At 38.0% G+C, this 26,736-nt stretch overlaps 1 protein-coding gene across 6 annotated transcripts in view; it reads right to left on the bottom strand.

The window, feature by feature from the left end:
• Positions 1-26,736, bottom strand: part of LOC121962873 (muscarinic acetylcholine receptor M4) — a 145,810-nt gene that overhangs the window by 143 nt on the left and 118,931 nt on the right. For 3 of the 6 annotated variants that reach the window (XM_088074461.1, XM_088074460.1, XM_042513194.2), the window contains 6 exons: positions 17,759-18,357; positions 17,445-17,599; positions 15,590-15,791; positions 15,315-15,404; positions 14,512-14,781; positions 287-12,448 (listed from right to left, as the gene is read on the bottom strand). In XM_088074461.1, the coding sequence (XP_087930587.1) occupies positions 12,203-12,448; positions 14,512-14,781; positions 15,315-15,404; positions 15,590-15,791; positions 17,445-17,599; positions 17,759-18,357 (1,562 nt within the window). In that variant the 3' untranslated portion in view covers positions 287-12,202. Of the gene's footprint in view, positions 1-286; positions 12,449-14,511; positions 14,782-15,314; positions 15,405-15,589; positions 15,792-17,444; positions 17,600-17,758; positions 18,358-26,736 lie in introns of those variants that run through there. The other 3 variants (XR_015775868.1, XR_015775867.1, XR_015775866.1) reach the window with 3 other exon arrangements.

The following is a 26,736-nucleotide window of genomic DNA, read 5'->3' as shown; positions in this document are numbered from 1 at the left end:
AGCCACACACTGTTTTGCCTTCAGGTCACATACGCTGAGAATGAAGTGGTGTGTTGAAGGGAACAACATTTGCATATTCATAGGCTCTGGATTTTTCAATAAAGGATTTTTAACAAGGTGAGACCTTCCACACAAGTATTTTTAAATTTATGCCTTCAGACATGTCTGGAGGGGCTCTTAAAAATCTGAAAAGTTCCTTTGAATAATTACATTTTTATACAGTGTAAAAGGCTGTGCCATTTTTAGTTCAATGTATTTTGAAACAACACACATTATACATCTTTTCAACAGCAGGTGTTTATTAGCATTACAGTTTTGTATCAACACAAATTGCTTCTAATATATCTTTAATACATCTCTTTTAAAAAGTAATACTAGCTGTGTATTGTGCCAGGCTATGATTTATGTTGCTTTGAAAATGATACGTCTATTCAAATGCTGTTTTACATGGAAAAGTATGAAAGTAAGTATGGACAACCATAAAGAATTATACAGACAAAATCAGAAATAAAAAAATAAAAATCACCAGAATGTTTTTCCCAAAAGCCAACATTAGAAGCCAAAGATAAGGAAGGACCTGACTACTGTGGCACTCAGTGTTTTAAAGAGTAAATCAAACATTATTTATAGAGGGCAGAAAACTGCTGTTTAAGTTCTATCGCCCACGAAAGAAATAAAATGTTTTCACCATACTTACATGTTTGAGGTACTGTTGGATCACTGAAGTTCTTTTATTTTGAAGACTTTCAGCTACTACTTTCTGCACACATGTTTTTTGGTAATTAAATAAGTTCCTACTTTCTCCATTTAGTAGTAAAACCTACTTTCTTAGTTTACTTCTTTACATGTATCCTGAGTTACTTTGTTGAATTGTTGAACTTAACAGCAACTGTTTTTGGTGATCTCCAATTCTTTCCTTGCTGAAGTGATGTCGAAGTGTACTCAGTACACTTTGAGAACACAGTTGGCGTTATACAGTTAACCAGCCCCCACCAAATTTTCAGTGCTTTTAAGCTGAACTTGGTTCTGCCTTAGATTAAGTGCCACCCAAAGAGCCCAAATTTAGGTTTGGGAACTCATCCAAAAAGTGGTGGGATAAACAATAGAAAACAAACCTGTGACAATGACTTCATCTTAAAAGGTACGTTTTTCAACGAAAAACCTTTGTTTTTGTGTCTAAGACACAAAATGGTAAATGGGCGACATTTGTACGGTACTTTTTCTTTCTCAAAGTGCAGCACAATTCACACACACATTCGTAAACTACCTTGTGGCTCAGAGGTAGAGTGGTCGTTACAGTGGTTGTTCACTTATCGGAGGATCTGCAGTTCGTTGGACAAGATACTGAACCCCAAATTGCGTGTGAGTGCATTTGAATGTTTAAAAACTGAGTATCAGATGGCACCTTGTATGGTAGCCTCAGCCACCAGTGTGTGACTGTATGTGTGAAGGGGTGAATATCACAGGTAGTGTTAATGCGCTTTATTTTGTTGAAAGACTAGGAGTGCAGTTTACCATTAACTGGCAGCTAATTCTACCATACAAGGCACCATCTGCCATCTTCAGATAAACATTCACACGCAACTTAGAGCAATTTGGAGTTAAAGTTGGGGGTTAACAGTGCCATGGGATAAAATAGTAAATATATGCCGATGACACTGTCTTAGAGTCCACACTGAAAAACACTAAATTTACCTTTTAAGTTACGGGTCATTGCATTCCTGTAGTAAAAAAGGCGTACTTGTGTACTGACCAAGAGTCTATCTTGCAAGCTTAAGGTTGGAAATATTCAGTCTTATACTTCTGCACTTTCTGCACATTAAGTGTTGATTTACCCTTTAAAGAGTCGCTCTGTTTACATCTTCTCCGCTGTTGGGAACCCAATTCTGGGTGAGTTGCAGATTAAATGTAAAGCATATACAGTACATATACAGAGGTATTAACATAGAGGAAACATTACATGGACATAATATGTGGGTGTTTCCTTTAGTTTTGCATTTATATTACAGATTTCCCCACTCCCGATATAAAACATATGTCATCTCAATACAGGGATGAACTCTTGACATAAAAATGAATGGCAAAAATCAGTTGCTCTTCCATATGGTGAAAATGTTTTGTTGTCACTTAACTGATACCATTGAGCTGAAGTTTTTAATAGCAATACTCTGACAAAATATAAGACTACAATTCACAATGTCTTTAGATCACTATAACGTTCATGCTCTGTACATTGGGAGGTAAATATATTTTATATACTTTGACAGAACACAAGGACCATGTCTCTCTCTTTGGAATGAGTCAGTATGTGATATATTAAGCTCAAATATTCACAATCGTTGTGTTGAGTATTTACAGCAAAGAGCTTTAAATTGACATTTGAACATACAGTGGTGTATTTCGACTGGTGACTATTTACTACCTTTGATTTATACATTACACTGACTTTACATATAGATCTTTAAAAAATATTTGGACAGTGTTATACAGTAAACTCTCAAATGAAACAAAAATTCAAGTTGTTCAGCCCAATTAAGTTTTCTTGAGGCGATTGCTTCAGTTTGCTAGTTTGAACAGAATTCATCCAGATTTATGAAACAGAAAATGTGATTTTTAGCTATCATGGTACAACATTTGTTCATCATATTCTAACAGGAAAAAATACATTTTGCGTGAAACCCGCTAATATGATGATAAAACCTGTCATCACATATCATCAGAAATATTTTAGCAAGAGTGTTGTTCCAGGGATTCTTCAGCATCGTCATATCATCGGAGAAAACGCATACTGGGGTGCAACACTGAGCTAACCATTGGCTATTTTTTCAACTTTTCGCCAAAGCATACACGCTCCTCCATTGACTGACTAAACGACCCTGAATCATTTTTAAATGTGCCTTCATTTCTAGAGATGTGGTACAAACTGTATCTTCACATACAGTGTGGACTGACATTTGGGGCTAAGGCTTATGCAGGACCAGAGACCTTCCTTTGGGGCTGCTCTTTGGGCAAATATTTTTAGTATTCAGGATGAATTGGAGACAAAGACTTGTTTACTTGGTTGTGGCTACCCTTACAAAGACGCTCCCTGTAGTGGTTGTTGTGACCTTGGCGGACTCCTTAGCATCACATTATCTCTAAGTCTGAGCCACCCCATGGAGGAAACTCATCTGGCCACTTTAATCCGTGATCTCATTCTTTTGGTAAGCTCATGACCATAGGTGAGGGTTGGGAAATAGACTTGTGGTAAAGAGGCTCTTGATTTCTGGAACCAAACTGCTTGTCCATCTTATGCTCCACTTCACCAACTATACTATGAACAAGATCTTAGGATACTTGAACTCTTTCCCTTGGGACAGGTTTGGTTGCAGAACCCCTTGCTTTGCGTAGAAGTGAGTCCGACTTTATCTCAGTGGTACTGCGACATCTTCTGCACTAGATTCATTTACTTTCCCTAGAGCCAGTCTGCACTGCGAGGGGTAAGCACGCCTGGGTCTTTGTCCCTGCCTGCCGCCCTGTACACAAGAACCTCAAACCTGCAGTTCAAAGGGTTTTTTGTAACCATGGCCATGGTAGTGCCCCAAGTATGTCTTCTGATGAGAGCTCCTATCATCTTTGCCAAACTCTGGCCACACCTAACTACCATGGTTACAAATAAACTAGATGTTGCTAAATGAGAAACGGCTGTTAATGGTTCTTTTCAAGGTAGTGAGAGACTTTGTCTCCAATCACTTCTGAAATGCGCTGAATACTAAATACTTTAAGGACATAAAGTCCAGTAGTTGTACAGAATACAAAATTTGATTTAGTTTGGTATGTTTGGCACTCTTCCCTGTTACAGCTCAGTTTAAGATGGATGGAATTTCTCGTGAATATATCGTGCCTAGTGAAGCTTTAATTCCTTCAGTCAGTGAAGCAGTCAGGCAGTTAGTCCAATTCCTCTAAAGTCTGCTGTCGTGCATTTATTCTGCACATCTTGTCAATTAAGCATGTCAGCTAACCAAGTTGTGATCCTCACTGCCAATCATGTCCTGCAGTCTGTCGGTGATTGTCTTTGTACGGCTCCTGCGGTTTCTTTGACACTTTCTTTTGCTTTTCTTTCTCACTCTTTCTCTTCTACTTTCTTATTACACCGAGCAGCCATTCTCAAGTTGTTGTTGTTGCTCTAATCTCGATACAGGCTTTATTCTCATTGTGAGAAAACAAACAAATAGGTTTTTCAAAAGTGCTGTCAAAAACTCTGGCTTTTATGATTGAACCTGAAGTGTAAATGGTAGCAGAACTTAAGAAGAAGTGGCAATAGAAAAGAAACTCAATACGAAAAAGGAAAACATACAGAAGAGTAAAAATGTGAGCAGAGATCTGTTTCTATGTAGGTGTAAACTGGCTGAACAAATACATAAAATGCCAGCCAATAAAGGGATATATTAGTAGAAACAGTATTAGCAGATTTAAATGGCATCATTTCCAGTGCAATTACTTGTTTTATTTTGCTCCAAAATGCTCCATAGCAATGTTAGTCATTTGCAAAGTAAAAACTTTGCAAAAGAAATAAAAAAAACAGCAAGAGAGAGAAACACGGCGTGAAAATGAAAATACGATGATGTGGAAGACGGCATGAAAAATAATGACTAAATGAAGAAATACTGCAGGGGAAGGAGCAGAATGAATTACCAAAGGCTTTTGAAATGATCCTACAGAGTCTCACTGCAGACAACAACTGACAATAACAGGAGCTGTTTTCACTTCATAATCTCTTTGGAATTCTCCCCATTTCTACATGTTGTGACAGTCATGCAATTATATGCCAAATTATAGTCATATTCAAAATGATCACTGTTTCGTAACAAAGCACACTGTGAGACAGCACATGCCTGTGCTATAGAAGCCAAAGCAAAACAGTGTTGTTGCTTAAACTTTCAATTTTAGTCAGAATGGAGGAATTTGATTCAAAATGGCTCTGTAACAACTGTCCTTTGGGCATAGACGACAGACTTTAGTCTCTGAACAGCAGAGAAATGATAGGAAATGAGGCGAGAGAAAAGTAATGGCATGCAAACAGATCACGGCCTGAATTCCGTCACATTTTGCTGAATGCATTTTAACTGCTAGTCCACCAGGATGCTCTATTTCTTTGCTACTTTGAGTCCTATTCTTGCAAAACTTGCAAAAAATTAATGTTAATATCATGAGTAGGTTGATACCACTGTTCCTGGCTGACTGGTTTTAAAAGACGAAATTTGTAAAAGGAGTCTTGAATCTGAATTTGACCGTCAAATACATGATATTGTACCAACAGAAACACTTGCTTTTAGATCAGGCTTTTACTTCTTTCTGTGTCATGTCAATAAAACGACCCTTGATAGATGCTTGATATTCAAAATTTTTGCTTTATTTTCACTACTTTCAAGCAAATTGTTTCAGTTTTAAAAAAGAAAAGGCTTCAATAAAGCGAAGAGAAAGCTAAAACTTAATTTAGCCTAAAAGGTGTAGCAAAAGTTTGCGATGAATCATGCAAAATATGATATAAGCATTGTATATGGTATGTTTTTGCTTTGGTTTGTTCTCGAGAGGTTTCTGATCAAATTTGCTTTTTTGCACACAAGCTCGTATCTTCAAGTTTTCATAACTTTATTTATCCAGGAAAAGTAGCTCGCTGAGATTAAAAATCTTTTATCAAACTAAATTTCCCAGGAGTGAATTGGTGATTCAGGAGTTGTCCATCCAATCCAGAGAGGAGCTCCAACTATGAGTAACCTCACATTGTATTTGGAAAAAAACAAATGTTTCAACTTATGGAACCTAGACTCATTTCTCCCACTTGGTAATCCATGGTTCATCCCTCATAATTTGATCTTATTGATTTGATTCAGATTTGATTTGATCTTGTTTTATCTGGCCTTTTTTAAAAAAAAAAGATCCCTTTTGATCTGATCGTGAATAAGTCTTGTTGATGTGATCCCATCTGATTTGATCCTGATTTGACCCTGTTTCTCTCTGATCCAGTTTAATTTGATGTAGTTTGATTTGATCCAGTTATTTCTGATCTAAATTGTTTTGATCTTGATTGATCCTCTTTAACCTGATCTTGTTTAATTGGATCCTATGAAATTTGATCCTTTTTAATTTGATCTCGTTTGATTTGGTCCCATTTGATTTGACCCCACTAGACTTAATCTATTTTGATATCTGTGTGCGAGAAAAAACTAACTTATATGTAACAAAAAAAATCTTTCACACTGCTCTAAAGTGGTCAGAGTTTCTGAGCTGGTGCTGTGAATTGCTCCTATAAAATCCCGACATTGTTAAGGGCAGAGTGAAAATCAAAAGGAGTCATCTAAATGGAGAGGCAGTGAAAAAGGCAGCAGGTTCTAAAAGAAAACTGGTACTTTAAGAACCTTTTGCATCAGGTCACTATGAAGCCTCACTTTAAACACTAACACGTCTAGACACGGTGTCTCCAAGCTTCACCTCAACCCTTGAAGAAGCACTTCACGAAAGTGAAGTTTCCGTTTTTAGTTTGGCTCTTAGACTTTTTCTCAAACAGGCTGAAATGAGGCGGAAGAGTTTTTACACGTATATCAAAATAAATGACGGGTATTCTATTAAAAATTCAGGGCTAATTATATGAAGCTAAACAGATTGGCCTTCCACTGACGTAACATACTATTCACCAATGCAACCTGTCTAATCTTCAGCCACTTGCTTTTGTCTCACTACTGTTTGATTGTGATGTAAAGTTTTAAAACTCTTTTAACCTGCAACTTTGCTTAACAAACCTCCCACACACAAGTGAGGATGATTGGTGATGACATGGCAAAGACAAACTGTGGAAAATAAGCACAGCCTGCACATAAATGACAGCAGAACAGTGAAGTTAAATTAAAGAATTCTGCATCTTTGTGGTGAACTGACATCTGACTGACAGCGCAGCAGCCTCGCCAGTCTGCTAAATGTTTAGTCAAACTTTCACTCACCCACACTGAGTGAGCGTAGTTAGACTAACCAAATGTGATTGAAAAAGAGGAGGACAGTCAACTAGACCCAGAGGTAAGTATACGCCTTACAATAGCATATATGCATACAGTCAATTAGGACTTTGTGAGTTCAGCCTCATGAGCCCCATCTACAAATGTTGACCGGACGCTGACCGAGCATTGATATCTGACGAACTGGGAGTAAGACCAGGTTGGAAAATGTTACAACTGCGCAAGATTCAGCCAAGAAACTTCACAGGTTGTGATCAAAAGGATGGAGGAGTTCAAAGATGGACGTGGTTTAAGGAAGTAGGCAGAGAGTAGGAGAGAAGTGGGCAAGTAGCAAGCCCACTGGAAGTACACCTGGCTTTGAAGCCAATTTTCGTTATTGTCGAAAGGTCTAATTACACCGTCACATAATTCTCTGCAGCCAAAAAGGACATTGACTTACATGGCGAAAGAGTAACAGCGCCTGCAAAATGACTCATTTCACTACCGAAATTGAATTCACTGGGTCCTAACTAGAAGAAAGTCAAAAAGAGCTGCACAATTAAATCATTTTATCCCGATCCAAGTTAATGGAGTGCTAAACCGTAAGTAGCCGGATCAGCCAAGGGGGACACCTCTACTGCACCAGTGTGGAGGTACCACCGATCATCCGCTTAATTTTATACATGGCAGTTGAAACATACTGGCTTCTTGCACCACTGAGCAACTTTCATGGGAATGTGCAGTCCCCCGCTTTCAACACCGAATCCAGTTCTCTTAATACATCTATGGGACGAAGTACAGAAGGGGCCATCCTTGGTCGACATTCGCCCTGGTTTTATTTTTGCATCCTTTTTTCTCTTTTCTGTGGGTAATAGGTGCTTGATTAGGTCATGACCAGCTCCTGAGCCATGCTAAGCTGACACATCCACATAATACGCAGACAGAAAGCCTACCCCAGTCCTGCTGAGCCATACAGGATTTTAAGCACTCCGGCTGACTGGTAGACATTTCACTTCTCAAATGGGATAGCTGCGTTTGAAACGGGCCTGGGACAAATCCTTGTTGGGCATGAATAATGTCTGACCTAAATTTATAGCCTGCACAAAATTCTAACCTGACATCCCCTTATCGTTTATCCACATGATTGAACTAACAGCTGTCAGTATGTCTCATAAAGAGAAAGAATCATTGTGTATGAGGATAGGAGGAATAACGAGGACAATAGATTAATTAATGAGAATAAAAAAGAATTCTTTATGCTAATGAGTCAGTCAAAATTTAATGCTGCTATCCTGATTTTAGATTAATTATTGTGTTTTTAGACTTTCTGACTATATCTCCAGCATTGAGCCCAGGACTTAATGAGGAATTCCTGTACTTCCTCTGTTCTCCTCCCAATGTGGCCTCATTTTCTTCCACAGGCTCATCATTCTCTCCCCCTAATTCCCTCTTTTACCCTCTGTGTTATTTTCCTCCCTCTCCAGATGTTTTCTCTATAGAATCTATTTTCTTCACTCTCTCTACCTCTCCTCGTCTTCTCTTTTTCATCTTTGTTTCATCCCCTCCCTTTACACACTGTACTGCATGAAGCTATTAAACAGTTTGGTGTGAGGGGAGATACGGAAACAGTTCAGTGAAGTGTTAAGCCTGAAGAATGTCCGTTTAGATGAATTTTGGTTGCACTTGCGTTGACAGTAAGTACATTTTTCAAAATACAAATCCTGTTTTTGCAGTATTGAGGCTTGAAGCTGCAAAGTGGATTGCATTGTCCAGTCAGCTGAACATTCGTTAGAAGAGTCAATGCCTCAGTTATTATGCAAAACAAACCAATTTACTTACTGTAAAAGATTACCTTGCAGTCTACTGTACACCATAACACTATAAAGTCCTTATGCACCACAAGGTATGAAGAAGATATAACTCCTTAACATCATAAAACAGTGGAGGGTTTCACAGATCCAGTATTTTGGAAACAATCCGAATCCAAACCGCATAACCGAATCTGAAGTGAAGAAATTAAAAGAGACAGCTATGACGAAAAAGAGCAAACAATCCTGAACTTTGAGTGAAGTTTGAGTCATTTTATTCGTTTCCAAACCTAACCCCAATAACTTTATTTGCCTAAACGTAACCTCTGTAACTTTATGTTAAGTAGTCACTTTATGTCAAGGACTTAATGTCATTTGCAGGGCACTAATTGGTAAGGTGGCTTTCAAACCATTATATGAGGATACATGGGATATGACTAAAGATAATCAAACTGCAGTCTGCCCCCTTTTATTTTCTGTATTGAACTTGGCATGTACGGAAATATTGAAACCAAAGAAGTGATTAAGAATGGAAAATAGAATCAAAAAGCTGTTTCCACTTAACAGATCCGGATAAAGTCAGAGATAATGTCTTTGACTTGATGTGGTGCAGACTTAGCTTTACTTTTTCATTTAATTTGTCAACCAAATTTCCGTCCCGCAACTATCAAATGGATAAATCAAACATCAAAGTCTAAATGGGAAATCGCCACAAAGTGACATGCCCACACTCCTCGGTGGATGAATGCTCTTTGCTTGAGAGGCGTCATGACTAATTTCTCTGGCCAAGCTGCATAATGTTTGTAATGACTACATCAGAAACAAAATTCTCTCCATGAAATTTCATGTATAAAGTCATGGCAATTAGAGGATAAGGCCATATTTTGTAGACATCTTGCACATTCATTTAATGCCGCCATCTGGGCAAACAATCCATTTGGACAGAAGAAATATACGATTAGAAAAGTGCAGCCAGACAGCCAGAAGCTGATCATGGCCACTCTTGACAACTCACGCAGTGCCCAAATGTGCCCGAGGGAACGGTCCCTCCAGCTCCCTTACAGTTAAATTGCAAAGATAACAAAACAGGGACTGATTTGAATCACGCTGTACTTTAGGGCTTCAACAAATGTCTGTTTCTGAGCCACGACAAAGGCCAAAATGTGGCCTGCAACAGATTAGGTAATCTTGTGATTTTTAGCTAAGAAAACTGCCAGAAATGCCTTTTGTTGTGGCCTCCTGAGGCCCAAGCTTTATGTTTGGTATACATTTTTTAATTTCTCCTTGCTATTTGAGATTAGCAGCACCTTCTTGTAAGAGTACCAAACTGTTCATTTTAATGCCTGAAAATTGTTGCGCAAAAACAAAATTACAAAGAATGCAACACGTGTTCAATGTTTTGGAAATCTTTGGGTTAGGGGTCACTGCAAGGGCGTAAACCCATCATTTCAGAAGTGAGGGGGGCAGATTGTTCAGGAATAAAACGACTTTTACTGAGTGATTTATCATCCTCTCACATTCAATGTGTGGCAGCCAGGGACTGATTCAAGTTCTTTAAAATTATAAAATGTTATACTATTAAAAAAATCAAAAGTTTGAGCTGCCAAGCTCTGGCTGACTTGACACAGACTGACCCTCAAGCATCTCCAGAGTAAGTAGCCAGATAATTAAGTGCCAAGTGACAACAACTGAATGTGAAAAGTTCGGTAAACGCTGTGGAAATTAATCTCAGACATGTCCTTAGCCAGTTATAATGTGTCCTCACCTGTGAAGCGTCAGGCTGATGGTCAGTGCTGCAGCCTGCTCTCTGTCCTGACTGCTGCGTGCTGCCTTCTCCCTGCTCTATCTATTGCGATTCAGATGAAAAATATGTGCAAAGAATTTTTTTAGAAAAGTAGTTGTTAAAAAGCAGTGAAGATGAATGCCAAAGTCTTCTTCTATGAATATATTTCCCTGTAGCCATTAGTTATAATCTCTCCTCACCTGTGAAGCGTCTCCCTGACTGTCAGTGCTGCAGCCTGCTCTCTGCGTGCTGCTTTCTCTCTGCTCTGTTTATTGCACTAATACAAATAAAAACAAAATTAAGAATAGTAGTAGTGAAATAGCTGTGGGAATTAATCTCAAAGTCACTTTTATGCTATAAATATGACAGCTATAATCTGTCCTCACCTGTGAAGCCCCTGCATGAGCATCAGTGTTGCTTTCTGGTCCACCTTCTCCTCCCTGCTCTTTCTGTTGGAGCATTAAAGATTAAAAAAAAAATAAGTGCAAAGCAATACTGAGCACAAATTCTGCGCAGAAATGAAGTAGGAGTGGCTCTATTCCTAGCATAAAGCTAGCTCACCAAAGGTAACAATATCGTAAGTATTCTTCTTGAAGTAGTATGCAAAAATGTGCTAAAAACAAGGAGTTGATGGAAGTCACTGCAGATTATGATTTGACGGCTTATGCATTGGAATCACCGAAACGCACACCGATCACATGCTATAACAAATGTCTTTTATAGGTCACATGATGCTATGGCTACGCACTCCCTCGGGCATGATGCAGCAGGCGCTACAAGATGTGTTATTGCATCGCATTACTCTTCAAACGTTTAGCACATAATCTGGATGTTTTGAATCCACAATTCCTGTGTGAAATCATGGACTATCATACATGGCCGCTCCCATGTAAAAGGGGCTTACCTTTCCATTATCACTCATATAACACACCTACATGGTCTTGGATAATAATGATGGTTAGTGCATTCGCCATACTTCTTGGAATGTTATAATCAGGGGAGAAAACTTAAGTTTTGACCAAATCTGTAATGGAAACCTGCCTTTTGACATATTGGCAGTGAGAAATTTTTTTTAATTGCTTGTGCAAACCCTTATGTGTGACTGGCTCTGCTGTAAGTCTGTGTTATTACAGCTAATTTTTAGATAACTGGTGAAGGCTTGTTAAGCTGGTTCTTCATACTAACTACTCCAACTGGCTGCTGCCATCACCAGTTCGCGCCACACTGTCATTGTGATTAAGGCCGTTGCCATGGCTGCGGCATCGGCTCTTTTTTAATTACCATGGCAGTGACATATTTTTAATGGGCGGCGAAGCTATTCCTGAACTCTGAAACTCATCCATCATATCCCATAGAAGCACGGTGATTAGCTCAGTCTTAAGGGTAGCCGGGCAGGTTGAAGAATCACTGTTTACACTCTGGATCTGAATGGGATGACTGGTATTCATTTGCAGAACAAACCACAGGTGCTCATCCCCTGCAGATGTCTCTTCTCTTTAGAAGAACTCTCCAACTATCATCCATTTCACCCCTCCAGCTCCTTCAACTCTCTTCCACTCACCTTCTCTCCCTTTGGCCCCTGTTCCTGCAGTGGTTTTCCCCCCCGTCCCCATCCATCCCACCCTCAGTCTGCTCCTCCCATCTCATCTCGTACCTATATTTTTATACTGGCACAGCAGCAGGTTCTTGAATGTCTTTTTAAATGTGGCGTTGCACAGTGCGTAACAAGCGGGGTTGATTGTAGAGTTGACATAACACAGCCAGTAGCCAATAATCCACACAGTGTCAGGGACACAAGACTGGCAGAAGGTGGAGATCAACACCATGACGTTATACGGCGTCCATGTGATGATGAAAGCCAGCAGGATGGCAAAGATAGTCTTGGTCACCTGTAGAGCAAAAGAAGAAAAGAGAAATGAATAGTAAATGAGAGCGCAGTTATCTTTTTGATACCCCAGGCATCTATTTGTTTTTGATTCAGTTCACTGTGGTATGAAAATCAATTTGCTGAGATTTAAAACTTGTTTGGGATAGTTAATCCATGAGCGTGAACATTGTGTCTGTTGTTTTGTAGTTTTAAATAAAATCTTTGTGCCTACTGGCCTGAAAATTAAACACTTTGTTTGACAAAACAATGATGCAACTGACAAAAAATAACAGCAGAGTGATTGAAATGACATAAAAGATTGATTATTTCAAGTACTGATTATAATTCAGAACTGAAATAAACTCAAATTGAGGAAAGGCAACAAGGGGAGAAGAATAATTTGAAATCACCGATTTTTTTTCCTGGCAGTAATGCTCAGTATACATGCTTTAATAACTGGGCTAAAACATGTTAAAACATTGTTTTTGTCCTTTTAGCAAGTCGATTCCTACAATCAGCTTCAACACCACAGGCCTAGTACTATAATCTCATCACACAGCTATTTGGTACGGTGGCTCTGAGAGCTCAATGCACTGCATATGAAGATAACATATGCAAATGCACACAACAAAGGCAAATGAAGAAACGTCTTCACCAATTTGACGCCGTATTTAGGACGACAATTACTGCTACTACCCGATGTATTACTTGCAATAGTCAAAGAGACTAACAAGATGGTTTAACGCCAAATTCTAATCATTTCAGTCTTGAGTCAGAGTGGACATTTGTGCCAAATTTGAGGAAATTTTGCAAGGCCTTTTCGAGATATTGCCTCCACGAGAATGAGAGAGAGGCAATGTCTCAGTGACATTGACCTTTGACCATAGAGTTCTAATCAGTCCATCCTCTTCCACTGCTGTTGTTTTGAATTGCAAGTGCTGGAACAAAATAAAAAAAAATATGCTTTAAGATACATGCATTCACTTTAAAAGCTCAGAGGAATGCTTCAAAATGCCATCTGTCATTTTGAACACTAATGAAGGGAAGTGACTGCAACTCAACAGCAAATAATCAGCAGCTGCTCTGTATTATTGTAATACAGGTAACCTGGGTAGTCCCATCTGTAAACCAACAACATATTGTATGCTGCCATGCAAAACTGATCATTTGTTTATTGTCATGTTAAATGAAACTGCAATTTTCTATCTGGACGATTAACAAAGGTGTAGCCTGGATCACGGTATAGTTTGCTTGTGTGACCTACTTTGCAGACCAATAAATTTGATTCAACTATTAGCATTTAGTCAGAAAAGATTATGTGAGGGTAAAACTAGAATAACTTCTGATGTTTTGGATATATTTATCGTTATTTGTGTGTTTTGTGTAAGAATACAAGTGGATGTTTGTGTTCTCAAGATGCTCTGAAGATATTATGCTCACCTGAATGAGCCAATGCAAGGCCACAGTGACCTTGAACTTTGACCACCCAAGTCTACTCAGTTCAAGGTTTGGTACAAGTGGATGTTTGTGCCGAATTTGAAGACGTTCCCTCAATGTGTTCTTGAGATATGGCATTGATGAGGAAAAAAACAGGTGCAAGGTCACGATGATCTGGACTTTTGACCACAGAATTTGAATGAGTTCATCCTTTTGTCCAAGTGGACGTTTGTGCCAAAGAAATTCCCTAAATGTGCTCTTAAGGTGTGGCGTTGACAAGAAAGAGACAGGCAAAAGGTTGCAGTGATCTTGACCTTTGACCAACAAATTTAAATCAGTTCATCTTTTAGTCCAAATCGACATTTGTGCCCAGATTTGAAGAAATTCCCTCAATGTGTTCATGAAATATAGAGTCTACAAGAATAAGATGGAAGGACTGACAGACAAATAACCTGAAAATTGCATGCCTCCAGCCACCGCTGTCATGCAAGACAGCATAAATACCTAATGTTACTCCCATTATTAACACTCATATATGCCTTTGTGTTCTTGCACTATTAATCAAACAACTGTTTCATGTAATATAATATGTCAGCACTCTATGTATCCATTTATGCCTCATGTATGTGCAGTGTTACATTAACATACTTTCTTTTCCCTGGCAGCCATCTGTCTTTTCCTCTTCACTTGGCTTCTAGCGATGCTTGCAAACTTTCGTGCCACAGTCCTAGGGCGGCTGATTGGTATTGAATGCCTCTCGGCTCCGTCTACAGGGGGGACTATCTCTATAGCTGTGATGCATTCGTCCCCGGCCTGCTTTGTTACAATCTTTATCTTGGACCACCTCGAGGCGGAGTTCATCTTGGGCACTGCAGGATTGGCTGTTGTCGTGGCAACTGGGTCGGGATTTGTTGTTGCCTGTAACAAAACCAAGAGAATTTTGTTAGGAACCTTTATAGCCTAATTGTGTGACTTCTTGTAGTATGTACCATGACAAAAATGCCAGAATGATCCCTAAAAAAAAATACTTAGTATCCAGTGTTACAGTTTTTATCTATTGCTTAGGCACATTTTCCGAAGCACTGTTGAAGTTTTTAAAACACTAACAGCAATCATTGCGAGAACCTTGTGTAACAGAAATTTAAAACGAAAAATAGAAAGAATGATGCAAGGTCACAGCAATGAAAACGCAGTCACAAAACTTTGCAGATTTGTGATGGAGATTAAAATGAACAGCATGGTCAAATATGAACGTTCTCGAAAATGTGCCAAAAGAAGAGGGCAGGGAGTCGGGAAGGGGCCCTTGGCTACTGTAGGCCCCCGACTGATGCTCGCTTGAAGTTGCGGATTGCTGTATCGTGGCTACAAAGTTCCTATCGTAGGATCTGTAGTTTGTATTGAATGCAAAAAAAAAAAGACAATAGAAAGTTGTTCAACTTTTAAACACCAACCTCAGATATCACCTCGTTGTTGGTGTTGTCCTTTGGTTCTGTGGGTGGGATAAAAGCTGTGGAGGAATCATTGGAGCTCTCTTTTTCCTCCTACGCAGATAATTAAGAAAGATAGACGGACAGAAAGAACAACAACACAACATTAGCAATTAAAAACTAGATTAGGCACTGCTACCACACAGTAAAAGCATCCAAATGACATGAATCTATGAAGCTGTGACACTGCTGATCAGCGCATACGTAAGCAGAGATGTTAATGGTGTGCGAGCGCGTACCTGTGTGAGTCCTGGACTGGGCTGTGCCGGAGGCTGTGGCTGAGCAGCTTTTGGTTCCTCCACTCTGCCATTCTTCACAGCCTCCAGCGCAGTAGTAGTCGAGTCCAGACTGAGTTTGGGAGTAGAGCGGGGACTGGCCTGGGGACTGGTTTCATTATTATTGTTCTGCTTTAACAGGTGACTCTTCATCAAGCTAGGAGTTCTGAAAAAAAGCAGATAAGCACATTTTACAATCCACAAATGGATATGAATAATAAATTGCACATGCATTATGGTAATTTATTCTGCAGCAAATTGTGTATATGATTTATTGATGTTAAAATGCTATTGATGTTAATAGCATGCATTTCACCATGCTATTAACATCAATAGCATTTCACCATGCTATTGATGTTAATAGCATGGTGAAATGCATCTAGTGCCAAGTTGAGATTTATTGACCCATGTGGTAACTCCTCTGGTTAAACACAGAAATCTACTCTCCTGGATGTTGTAAAGTTTAAGCTGAGAGCAGACAGAGTGAGCCTTGGGCAGAATGATAGCGATACTGAGATTGTGTATTTAGCACAAACTGTCTTTGTTTGGAATATAAAGGCATTTAGATGGACGGCATAAAAGTTGAATATGGGTAGTGTATGAAAGGAAGTTTGACACTTTCTTCTGCAGCGAAAACTGCTCATCATTGGAATCCCTTGGAACTAACCAAATTCAAGCTCAGCACAGTAGTCGTCAAATATTAGTATCATATGTTCCAGGAGCTGATAATCAGGCTGACTTTCAGGCACAGAGAGTCTGCACCCAGAGGTATTAGTTATGTTGTGGATTTGGCAAAGCTTGGACTGATCTGTTCTGTCAACAGAAAAAAACTCATTGTGAGAGCTGATTTCCCCTTTGGACTCAAGGAGTTCCCATAGACGTTTTTAGAGTGACTGAAAGGCTTGTTGTATGATTTTCACCACTACCTATGATTCTCCATATACTCAACTGGATTGCCATAGGTCATTAAAATGTGCTATTAATAGCTCTATGGTTGCCAGGGAGGTTTCGTTTGCGGCACACCTCCAGTCGACCCATTGCCAACTATGGTACTTGCCAGTTAAGGCAGATCTTCTTTCCCAGTCTGACTTGGTATTCCAACCCATCAACTCTGCCAATGTGCGCAAGGCCACTTTGCAGCCCCTTCCTCAGGAGTTAGGCCATCCAACCAAGCAATGCTAGAGCTCCACCCACCCCTAAAATGGAGGGTGTTCTCTGAATATTGTCAAAAAAGCCAGCTAGACACAGCCGTATGCTCTGTCCACATGGCTTTGTGCTTCCTTCAGATGCTTTTGTGTATGCTTCCACAATACAGTGGGAGGAGTGTCAGCTGGGAGACACTGCTTCTTTTGTCTAAACAGCATCTGTTACGTTGAGTGGTTGACACTATTCATACGCCTACTACAAGCAAAACCTTCCTGTCCCTGGTATGCTTGCAGTGAAACCCGTCTAGAAGAATGTCTTCTTCCTCAGTTGCTTTAAGGGGAGTACCTCCAGCAGGGACAGGAACACTACAGAACAGTAACCATCTTTTGCCGCTCAGGATGGACTGGGTGCACTTACAGATGGCAAGCAAAGCCCGCTAAGGTCTGTCACATGACTGTTTTGGTATAAAGTCCAGAGGATAGGTGGACAGGTTGCATTATTTATGGTAAATACCATGATGACATCATGGTTTAGTGTCATAGATCCATAGCAATACTTGTAATTTTAAATTAATGCATTATAATTTCATTTTTTCCCCCCATGCTATTGTTTGTTTCTTTCACAAAGTTGTTTCTTACATATATCATTAATTTGATTACGTTGATGCTCTTACTTTATTCCTTTCTTCTCCTTCTTCTCTGGTTTGTGTTTGGAGACCCTACTCCGGGAGGCCAGGGAAATGTGGATGTACAGGACTGTCATAATAATGACAGGAAGATAGAATGCTGCTATGGCTGTCCCAAACGTCACCGCAGGGTTCGAAAGGAACTGTAGGAAAGAGCATTTGACATATATACGACGGTTTATTAGGTACACTTGTGTAGTACCTGAACTGTTTAACTTTAAAGTTGTATTTAGTGTTGGAGGTATTAGATTATCACATACTACTAGTCTGCCTAAAGTATCAGTTGGTTTTATGTACTGTACCTGAATATAACACTCTCCAGGTGGCACTGTTCGCTGTCCAACGATGAACTGCCAGAACAAGATGGCAGGAGCCCACAGTATGAACGATAGGATCCATGCGGCCGCGATCATTAACCCCGCCATCTTAGTTGTCCTTCTCGTCGGATACGTGAGGGGTTTGGTCACGCAAAAATAGCGATCGAAGCTGATGATCAATAAATTCATCACCGAGGCGTTTGAGACAACATAATCTAAAGCTAGCCACAAGTCACAGACCACCGGTCCGAGTGGCCAGTAGCCGACGATGATGTAGACTGTGTACAGGTTCATGCTGAAAACACCAATGATCAAGTCGGCACATGCTAATGAAAATAAGAAGTAGTTATTGACAGTTTGTAGGTGGCGGTTGACTTTGATGGAAAGCATGACTAAAATATTTCCTGTGACAGTCACGAAGCTCAGAGATCCCGTAACCAAGGCGATAAAAAACATCTCCAGAGCTTTGTACGGACTTCCTGCCCCGGCTCCATCATCCACAGGGGAGCAGAAAGTTGAGTCATTGGAGGACGTGTTGCATGAGGCGTTGGAGAACACGTCAGCTGATTGGATGCCCAATGACCCTGAAGGCAGAAAGAGAGAAAAAACGAAATTATAGCATGGACATTATCATAATAGTGGCTGATGACCTGTAATTTAATTCTAACTTTAAAATGACTGGAAAAGTGAGTCGGTGCATTGACACTAACCCTCGGCTTTACATTAAGAAAACTACCAAGATAATGATAGACTTTGGCTTGAAGTACTTTTTTAAAATTACCAAGAAACTAGTTTGTATGAATAAATTTAAATTTCTTGGCACTATAATCACAGTTAACTTTAATTGCAATTTTTTAGAAATGTTAATCATGGCTCATTAGAGATGACACTTTTCTAAACAGTTTGAAAATAAGCTATGAGCAACCATTTCTTTAACGCCTCTAACTGCTCCATTGGGGACACCCATCCGGTTTTACTGCTCCTCCCCATCCACTCTGCACTTAGTCGAGTTTTGCAAATGTGAAATCACTCCTTGCAGTATAATTACTTCTCCCTCTAGTTCCCATCATTAAAACTATCCATTGTATTTGGATATCATTGTGATAGAGGTATTTTCTTTCTCAAAGTCAAAGGTGCTGACGCCTATAAGTGGGTTTCCGTTACAAATTTGTGCAAAACTTAAGCGATATTTTCGAAATCTTGCTGAAACGTAATTGCAAGATGATTTTAATTGAGTTCTGCGTCTTCTCTCGCAATGTTATTTGACTTTTCCTCTCACAATAAAATTCCAAGAAGCATGGTGATGGATGTTCAAAACATTAGGATAAGTACTAAGGATAAGTACCTCATACAACCCAACTTAAATAATTCTGAACTATACCTTTAAAAAAAAAGTTCTGATACGTGTATAGAAGAATCACGAACATAAACAGTGATGCTTAAATCTGTTAGATGACAGTAAAAACAGAAACAGAGAGGAGAAACTCTAAATAGCTGTGATTCAAGTACAATATTAAAGTACTTCAAGCTATAATAATCCAAAAAATAACAATAATAGAAATAGTAAAATAACAAAAATAGCAGGTATAAATGGATAAAATGGGGCTGTTTTTGCCTCCTTTCCTGCACATTTACCACTACTGGGGTATTATTTTACAAAAATACTAAAGGTAGATGAATGATTCAGGTTTTTTTATCTTTTTTTTTTTTTTTTTTAAACAGCTATCATCAGCACAAAACCCACTTTAAGCGGTGAAATCCAAGAGGATTAAATTTTTTCGATTTGTTGTAACATGACTCAGAAAGTAGTGTGAATAAATAATGTGTGAGAAAGTTGTTTTACTGACGATAACCGGAGTTTATACCACTGGATAAGCCTGACTGAAATTCCCCCGCATGAGTCATGTGTTTGTGCTGATGATTTCAGCTCAATATGAGCTTCAGCGCAGCGCTCTCACTCAGCAGAGATTTTCAAGTCATTAGTCAGAGTCCCTTTTCTTTCCTGCCACAGAGGTTTTTTTCAGAAGTACAGTATAAATCAATGAATTTCGGTGCATTTACAGAGCAAATATTTTGGTTCAACTGGCACTGAACCACGCGTATGAGTGTTCCTACCTACAACAAAAACCCTTTTTTTCAGGGCTGCTGAGGACGAGAGTTCAGGACCATGGAGTACAGCTGCACAGCATGATCACAAGGTTTTCATGAATAAAGGATATTTTTTGCCTCGTTTACTTAGTATGTGTCCACTAAACTATGTAGGTTTATTCAGAACAGATAAAATTCAAATGGATTATGCACACGAGGGAGTATAAAGGGAATAAAAGAGAAGAAATGCATGAAAAGCTAAATTGATTAGGGAAAATATTCTGCTTTTTTGAGTTTTGGTCAACTACCACGAGTATCATCTATTTAAACGCCATAGCAACAAGCGAAACAGGACACCATCGTCATCTGTAATTTGTAAATTTTTACTCTTTTTTTGTCTTAGAAAAGGCAGCTGTTAACACGTGGCTAAATGAGACGACACAACGTCATCACACCAAACGCGGCGTTAAAGCCTCGTTGTGTTGGTGATGCTTACAGCCAAACATCAGCTTTTTACTTCTGGTGATTGCATTTAGGCTTTAACCCTTTGGGCCCGCTTTAATATTACAAACACTTGTATTGCTCTGTGCACAAAATGCGCTTTTTTTAAAAAAAATCAAGCATTAAAAAACATTATGCATTGAATCGAGATCATCTTTTTAACCGACATCAGTCCTAATCATAAATTCAGTAGAAACTAGTAAAAAAAAGCACATGAAAATCAAATAAAAATTAGCTTTACAAGAAAAAGAAAAGGAAATGACCTTAAAAAGGGGGTTATTATAAAATTATAATAACTCAGTAAAATATTTGTTATTTTAATTATAATTATAAATATAGTCTATGAACATTTTCCCCAGCTTTTGTAAAAAAAAAAAAAAAAAAAAATCTAAATTGACTAATTTCTTGCAATTTGCAGGAATTTCTTACTAAGTTGCTTACTGCCTTTCGCCCATGTTTTTGCAACAAATCAAACCATGTTGCTACTTGTAAAAGGTGTAGAAATGCAGCACCAGTCACGCCACTGGTGATGATTGGCGGAGTGACAATGGCGTTTGTATATGAGTTTATTTTTGAAAAGGTGACCACCTCTAACTGGACCGGCATATTATAAACCAGCTTATGGCTGAAATGAAATGCTCAAACATCTCTCTAATACATTCATATAGAATGCTAATCAAGTATATTCGCATGTGCATTTATAGCTGGCACCACTTCAAAGCCCCATGCCTATTGAAAATTAATGCACTCCCTCGAACCAATCTGTGCGGCGAATTCAATTTAGGCCATGGTTTAAATATACAGCGTATTGTTCTTTTAACAAGATGCTGAGTCAACACAGTTATTCTGTTGATATTTAAACTCATTTAACAGAGAGAGACTGGCTCTCTCTGATAACATTCAGTGGATGTATTAAGTGCAAGAATAAAACTGCAAAACCAGGAAAGTAGGAGATGAGTTCAGGGGGAAAGAGGGGAGATTCATATTTTAAACATTAAAGCAGAACTTCAATCATTCTCAACCTTCCCACATAATTTTTCTCTTTTTTAAAGTATTCTAGCAAATGGTTTTGTCTGGACTTTAAGGGTTGAACTGTTTATTCTACTACATTGACGCTAAAGAGAAATGTTTGGATTGGCAGTCCCACTGCACTAACGTGTAGATTTGCAAAATAGAGCTAAAAACATAGTGACTATGATGGTCCGCAGGACTTGGATCGAGCTAAAATGAGGAAAAACAACAGAACTGGGCACTGATACAGGACCAGTGTTCGCTAACAAGCAGAAGTCATTTTCCATGACCCACTGATTCTAAGTATGAACCTGCCAAACCCCTGGAGAGTGTTCAGCCAGTCAGCTGTAGAGAACATGAGCTACCTGCTATTACTACCTCTGTGCACTGACACTTATAGGCAATTTGTGCAAAATCGGATGAGTAATATAGTTAGAGCTCTTGCTTTAAAAAAAAAAGGCAACTGGAGCTTAAATTCTGGAGGTTTAACTGAGAAAAGTTTCTTCTGTACATTGTACGTTTAGTTTTTGTTATGCTTTTTTTATTCCACACTTTCCTGCATATTCATTGATTTGTGGCGGCCTGCCACGATTAAAACACAAAAGATTTTTTATTTTTTTATTTTTTTAAAAGATTTTTTATTTTTGAAGCTGGACCATTCATTAGTTTTTAGTGTTTATTTACTTTTTCTGCAAATTTAGTTATCTATAGGCTTGCTCCATCAGCATTTTATTGTACTTGTACAGTGACAATAAAGATATCTATGAAGGGGAGCTGTTAAAAACCATACAGGATTCTGATATACGTTGCAGTTCTTGGAGTGCAGAGCATACTCTGGGCACAGATGGAGCAGCAGAACGTCAGGCGCATTGAAAAAGAAACTTAGCCGTTCATTCTATGTTTGAAGCTGGACCGTTCATTAGGAACACGGTTGAAAAATACATATACAGAGTACAGAGTGTACTGCAGCTATATATATATATAGCATTCTATTAAACACTGCAGCTTTCAGAGCACAGAGTATATACTTTGGGCTGTGTTTTTTCTGTTTTTTTTTTTTTTTTAAATAATATTGAGCTTTTTGGATGTGTTTTTTTCTGCATCCTGTGCTTTTACTTTTAATACTTTGTGTACATTTTCCTGATAACCCTAACCCTGAATAAGATTTTTCTGTATTAGGTACTTTTACTTTAAATACTTAGTACATTTTCCTGAGTTTACTTACTTACTTTTACTTAAGTACCATTTTCAATGCAGGACTTTACTTGTAACAGAGTATTTTCCTAGGGCAGTATTAGTACTTTTTTTAAGTAAAGGATCTGAATACTTCTTCCACCACTGCATGTGCAACATATATTCACCGCAAAACCCTGCACAAACTACATGCAGGATGATACCACACAAACACACACACACACACACACACACACACACACACACACACACACACACACAGATATCTAGAATATAAAAAGGTTGTTTTTCTTTTCATTTTAAATAAGCTAATGAAGCTACTTGACAACATGAGGATATAACGGTGTCATTAGCTCTCTTCTCATTTATGCATGCAGGCCTCACCAACTAAACCAAAATACTGCACGATCAGTGCATGCATATCGCATCACACACACAGACATTTACACATACCGACCAGCATATAACCATAAAAACACGGATGCACACACGATCACACACACATACGCAGCTCCCTTGGTACCAGTTCAACCACAGCAAGGCATCAGCTGAGAGAGCAGCTGTGTTTAAACATGTATGCAATGTATCTGCAGTGTTTGAATCATGTATGTGTATCCTGCCTCTCTATGACAGGCCAATGATATACTACATTTATGCAGAGAACTGCAGTTAGCTGCAAATCTTAGTGTGCTGTTACAGAAAAGCACATTATTGGTTTTTAGAGAGCCTCTGCACAGAAGAGACTGTAAAAAGCCGAGTTGAAACACTCCAACTTATACTGCAAAAATCTTCTATAAAAATTAAAGAATGGTTCAAATCATGAATGGAGCTAAAACTTAATTTTTTTTAAAGAATCCCCCAGATTCAAAAAAAAGAAAATAAAGAAATGACCAAAAAACTAAAAATAAAATACAGAAGAAAAAAAAAAAACACCCCAAAAAATTTTCACTAACCAATAAATGTCAAAAATAATTTAAAATTTGTAATTGTTCATCAAAACAATTGGAAATTATTGTCATTATTGTATTAACAGTTTGGTAATACAATGCATTACAATACAGTATTTTTTTTTACATTTTGTTATTTTTTTATGCAAAAAACTATTAATCAGTTAACTTAAATGTAGAGAAGTAAAAAGCACAGTATTTCCCTCTGAAATGTAGTGGAGTAAAGGTATACTGTTTTATCTGAAATGATTTTTTTTATTCTTTTCACTTTTTAATTTTTTTTTACCCCCCTTGTTAATTTTTTTTTAAATATTTGTTTATTCAACCATTAATTATTTGATTGTTTTTTTTAATGAACTTTCAAACCACCCAAACCCCTGAGGAAATTTTAACCAAAGTTGTTTTTTAAGTGGGAGTATTTTGCGTTTAACCCTCACTAAATAAATTTTTAAAAATTAATTAATAATAATAATAATAAATAGTAATAATACTACATGGAGGTGAGTGAGAAACTTTTTCCTTTTTTTTTTGTAATTTGGTTTCCAAACTCGGAACACAGAAGATAACCACAATACAAAATGGCATGTAAAAGATTTGCAGTGGACTTTAGGTCTAATTATAATCACACCACGGAGATCTGCTGACCCTGCAGGTTAATTAATGTCCTGATAATTCATGGAACACAGGTAAGAGATCACGACTGCGAAAAGGACCCAATGTGCTGCTTGTAATCATCACGCTTACATGTTCTCCCACAGCAGCACGCAGCCACAGGCAATGCAATTACACACAATCGCAATTCACAAGTGCACACATGGTCACTGTGCAAACACACTTTAGAGACATAATTAAGCTGCGAATTGTAGCCTCCTGGTTGTTTGTGGAAAGTAAGCTTTTCCAGTTACGGACTCAAAGCTACACAAACTGATTTTTTTTTTTTTGGATGCTGAGGAGCAGAAGAACTGGACTGTCAGCACAGACACGTTATCACACTTGAAGCAGTTTTTGTGTGCCTGATTATGAATTCAAGTCCAATATTGACTCTCCATCTGGTTTGGACTTGAGCAAGTCCAGAGGAAGATTCGGTCTGTCTGCTGATTGGTGGTGCACGTTGCTGCTGCGGGGAAACCAGCATCATGAAACTGATGAGACTTAACAGACAACCGAAATAATACCTCACATAGATCAAAGAGATTTGAGGATTTAAGACATGTGACTTGCACAGCAATAACTTAGTTCCACCTGCACACATATACTGTCATATATGAAGTTAGTGAGATTTACTTGGGCAACTGGGGCTAAAATTATCCCTACATTTATGCATTATACATTAAAAAACCCTCAAAATTCAAAATTATTTAAGAAAAAATGAAAATACCCCCAAACTCAAAATTCTAAAAAGAAAAAAAACAGAAAAAGAACAGAAAAAAAAATATTTTAAAAAACTAAATTATCAGAAAAAAGGAAATACAAATGATCAAAAAATATTAAAAAGCACACACACAAAACCCTCGAATAATGTTAAATAAAGAGAAGAAAAAACACCCCCCAAATTATTCAGAAAATAAAGAAACTGAAATTTTTAAGAAAAAAAGAATACTAGAAAAAAAAAACTATTAAAATGTTAAAAGTGAGATAAAACATAAAAATATATTAAAAAAACAAAAAAAAGGAAAATGAAATGCAATTTAAAAAAAATAAAAAAAACAAAAAAAAAACTTAAATGTTTATCAAAACAATTTGCTAACAATTTTCGGTCAACTCACTGGTCAACTAATCGTTGCAGCTGTATTTGTAGGAACAGTTTGGTAACCTTATTTACTACAAAAGCATATTTTATAAAACTCTTAACAGGGTAAAAGTATAAAGTGGCATGAAAACAAAACTTTCGTGTACCTCAAATTTGTACTTAAATACAGTACTTGAGTAAAGCACTTGTGAAGAAACAAAAAGTTGAAGTATCATGAACATATCTTCGTCAGAGAGCTCGCGTTTTGTTGCAAAATCCAACATAAAATATATGCATATTCATCCCTGTAGAGCTCTATCAATATGTATTTATTATCTATACGTGCTGAAATTCTTTTATAATATAGTCGGAGTAAAAAAAAATTTAAAAACCCAATGAAATTAATGAAAAAATTCATTTTAGGTCAGAATATCATTGAGTGGCTTTTGAAAGCTATTGAGCAACATTAGTCGTGTTATGTTCTAAAAGCCACCCAGAGCTCTCTAAATTTTTTATGCATCACTCGTGTGCCAAAGGGAGCTAATTCTGGATACAGGGTCTATTGTTTATGTAATACTCTAGTTACTGTACTCACAGTTTGAGGTTTTTTTTTTATGTAATCATGAAGTAACCTCGAAAACGAAATTAAGAGATAAAAAAAAGACATTTCAGTTCCAACACAAGGACACCCCTGCACACAGAACACAACACTCGGCTTAGATCCTCTCCGAAAAACACACCACACAGGCTGATGAGAGGCACTTTGCCATCAATTTCATCACCATCATCTTACACACTCATGTATACATGAACAGCATTCCAACAACAAGGCCGGAGCCAGCGCGCTCCTGCAACATTTATGTCTTCCTAACATTGGGCGTTCACACGCACAGTCAACAGACACAGCAGCCAGCACTCTTCTGAAATATTCATCTAAAATAGACATTATATTAAATTATACAACTGAAGATGTTGGCGTGTTTCATTCCGCATTTACCTACTACGGCTGCAGAATTGGAAAAGTCGAAAATGTGTGCAGAACAACACGGCAAAGAGTCGCTCTCAAACAGAATGTATGAAAATAGAAACCCACGAACATTTTTATACATTCAACAAATCCTGTAATAAATGCTCACGGAGGTTGATTTAACTCTATGTTTTCGTTTGAGACTAGAGTACGGCAAATGGATCTGCACCAATGAAAACAGTCAACATTTTTACTTTTTACTTGAAACATTTTGCTATAACCTGAAAATATGTAAAATATCTCGCAAAAAATATCTTGTAAAACACGGAAAATATCAAAAAAAAACTTTCTTTCTCGTACGAGAAACTTTCTTGTTGAAAAAAGAAGGAAAAAACAACAAAACATTCTTGCTACAACTTGCAAAAAAAATCTTATTATAAAATGTAAACAACAAACAAGAATCTTGTTGTTTTTTCAAATAAAAATAATTAGTAAAAATGTGAAAAAATCTTGTCTCATAACAATG

The sequence above is a fragment of the Plectropomus leopardus genome, chromosome 24 (assembly GCF_026936395.1).
Source record: "Plectropomus leopardus strain MGB_pleo_1.0 chromosome 24, ASM2693639v1, whole genome shotgun sequence".
NCBI classification, from domain to species: domain Eukaryota; kingdom Metazoa; phylum Chordata; class Actinopteri; order Perciformes; family Serranidae; genus Plectropomus; species Plectropomus leopardus.
This window is presented reverse-complemented; position numbering and strand designations above follow the sequence as displayed.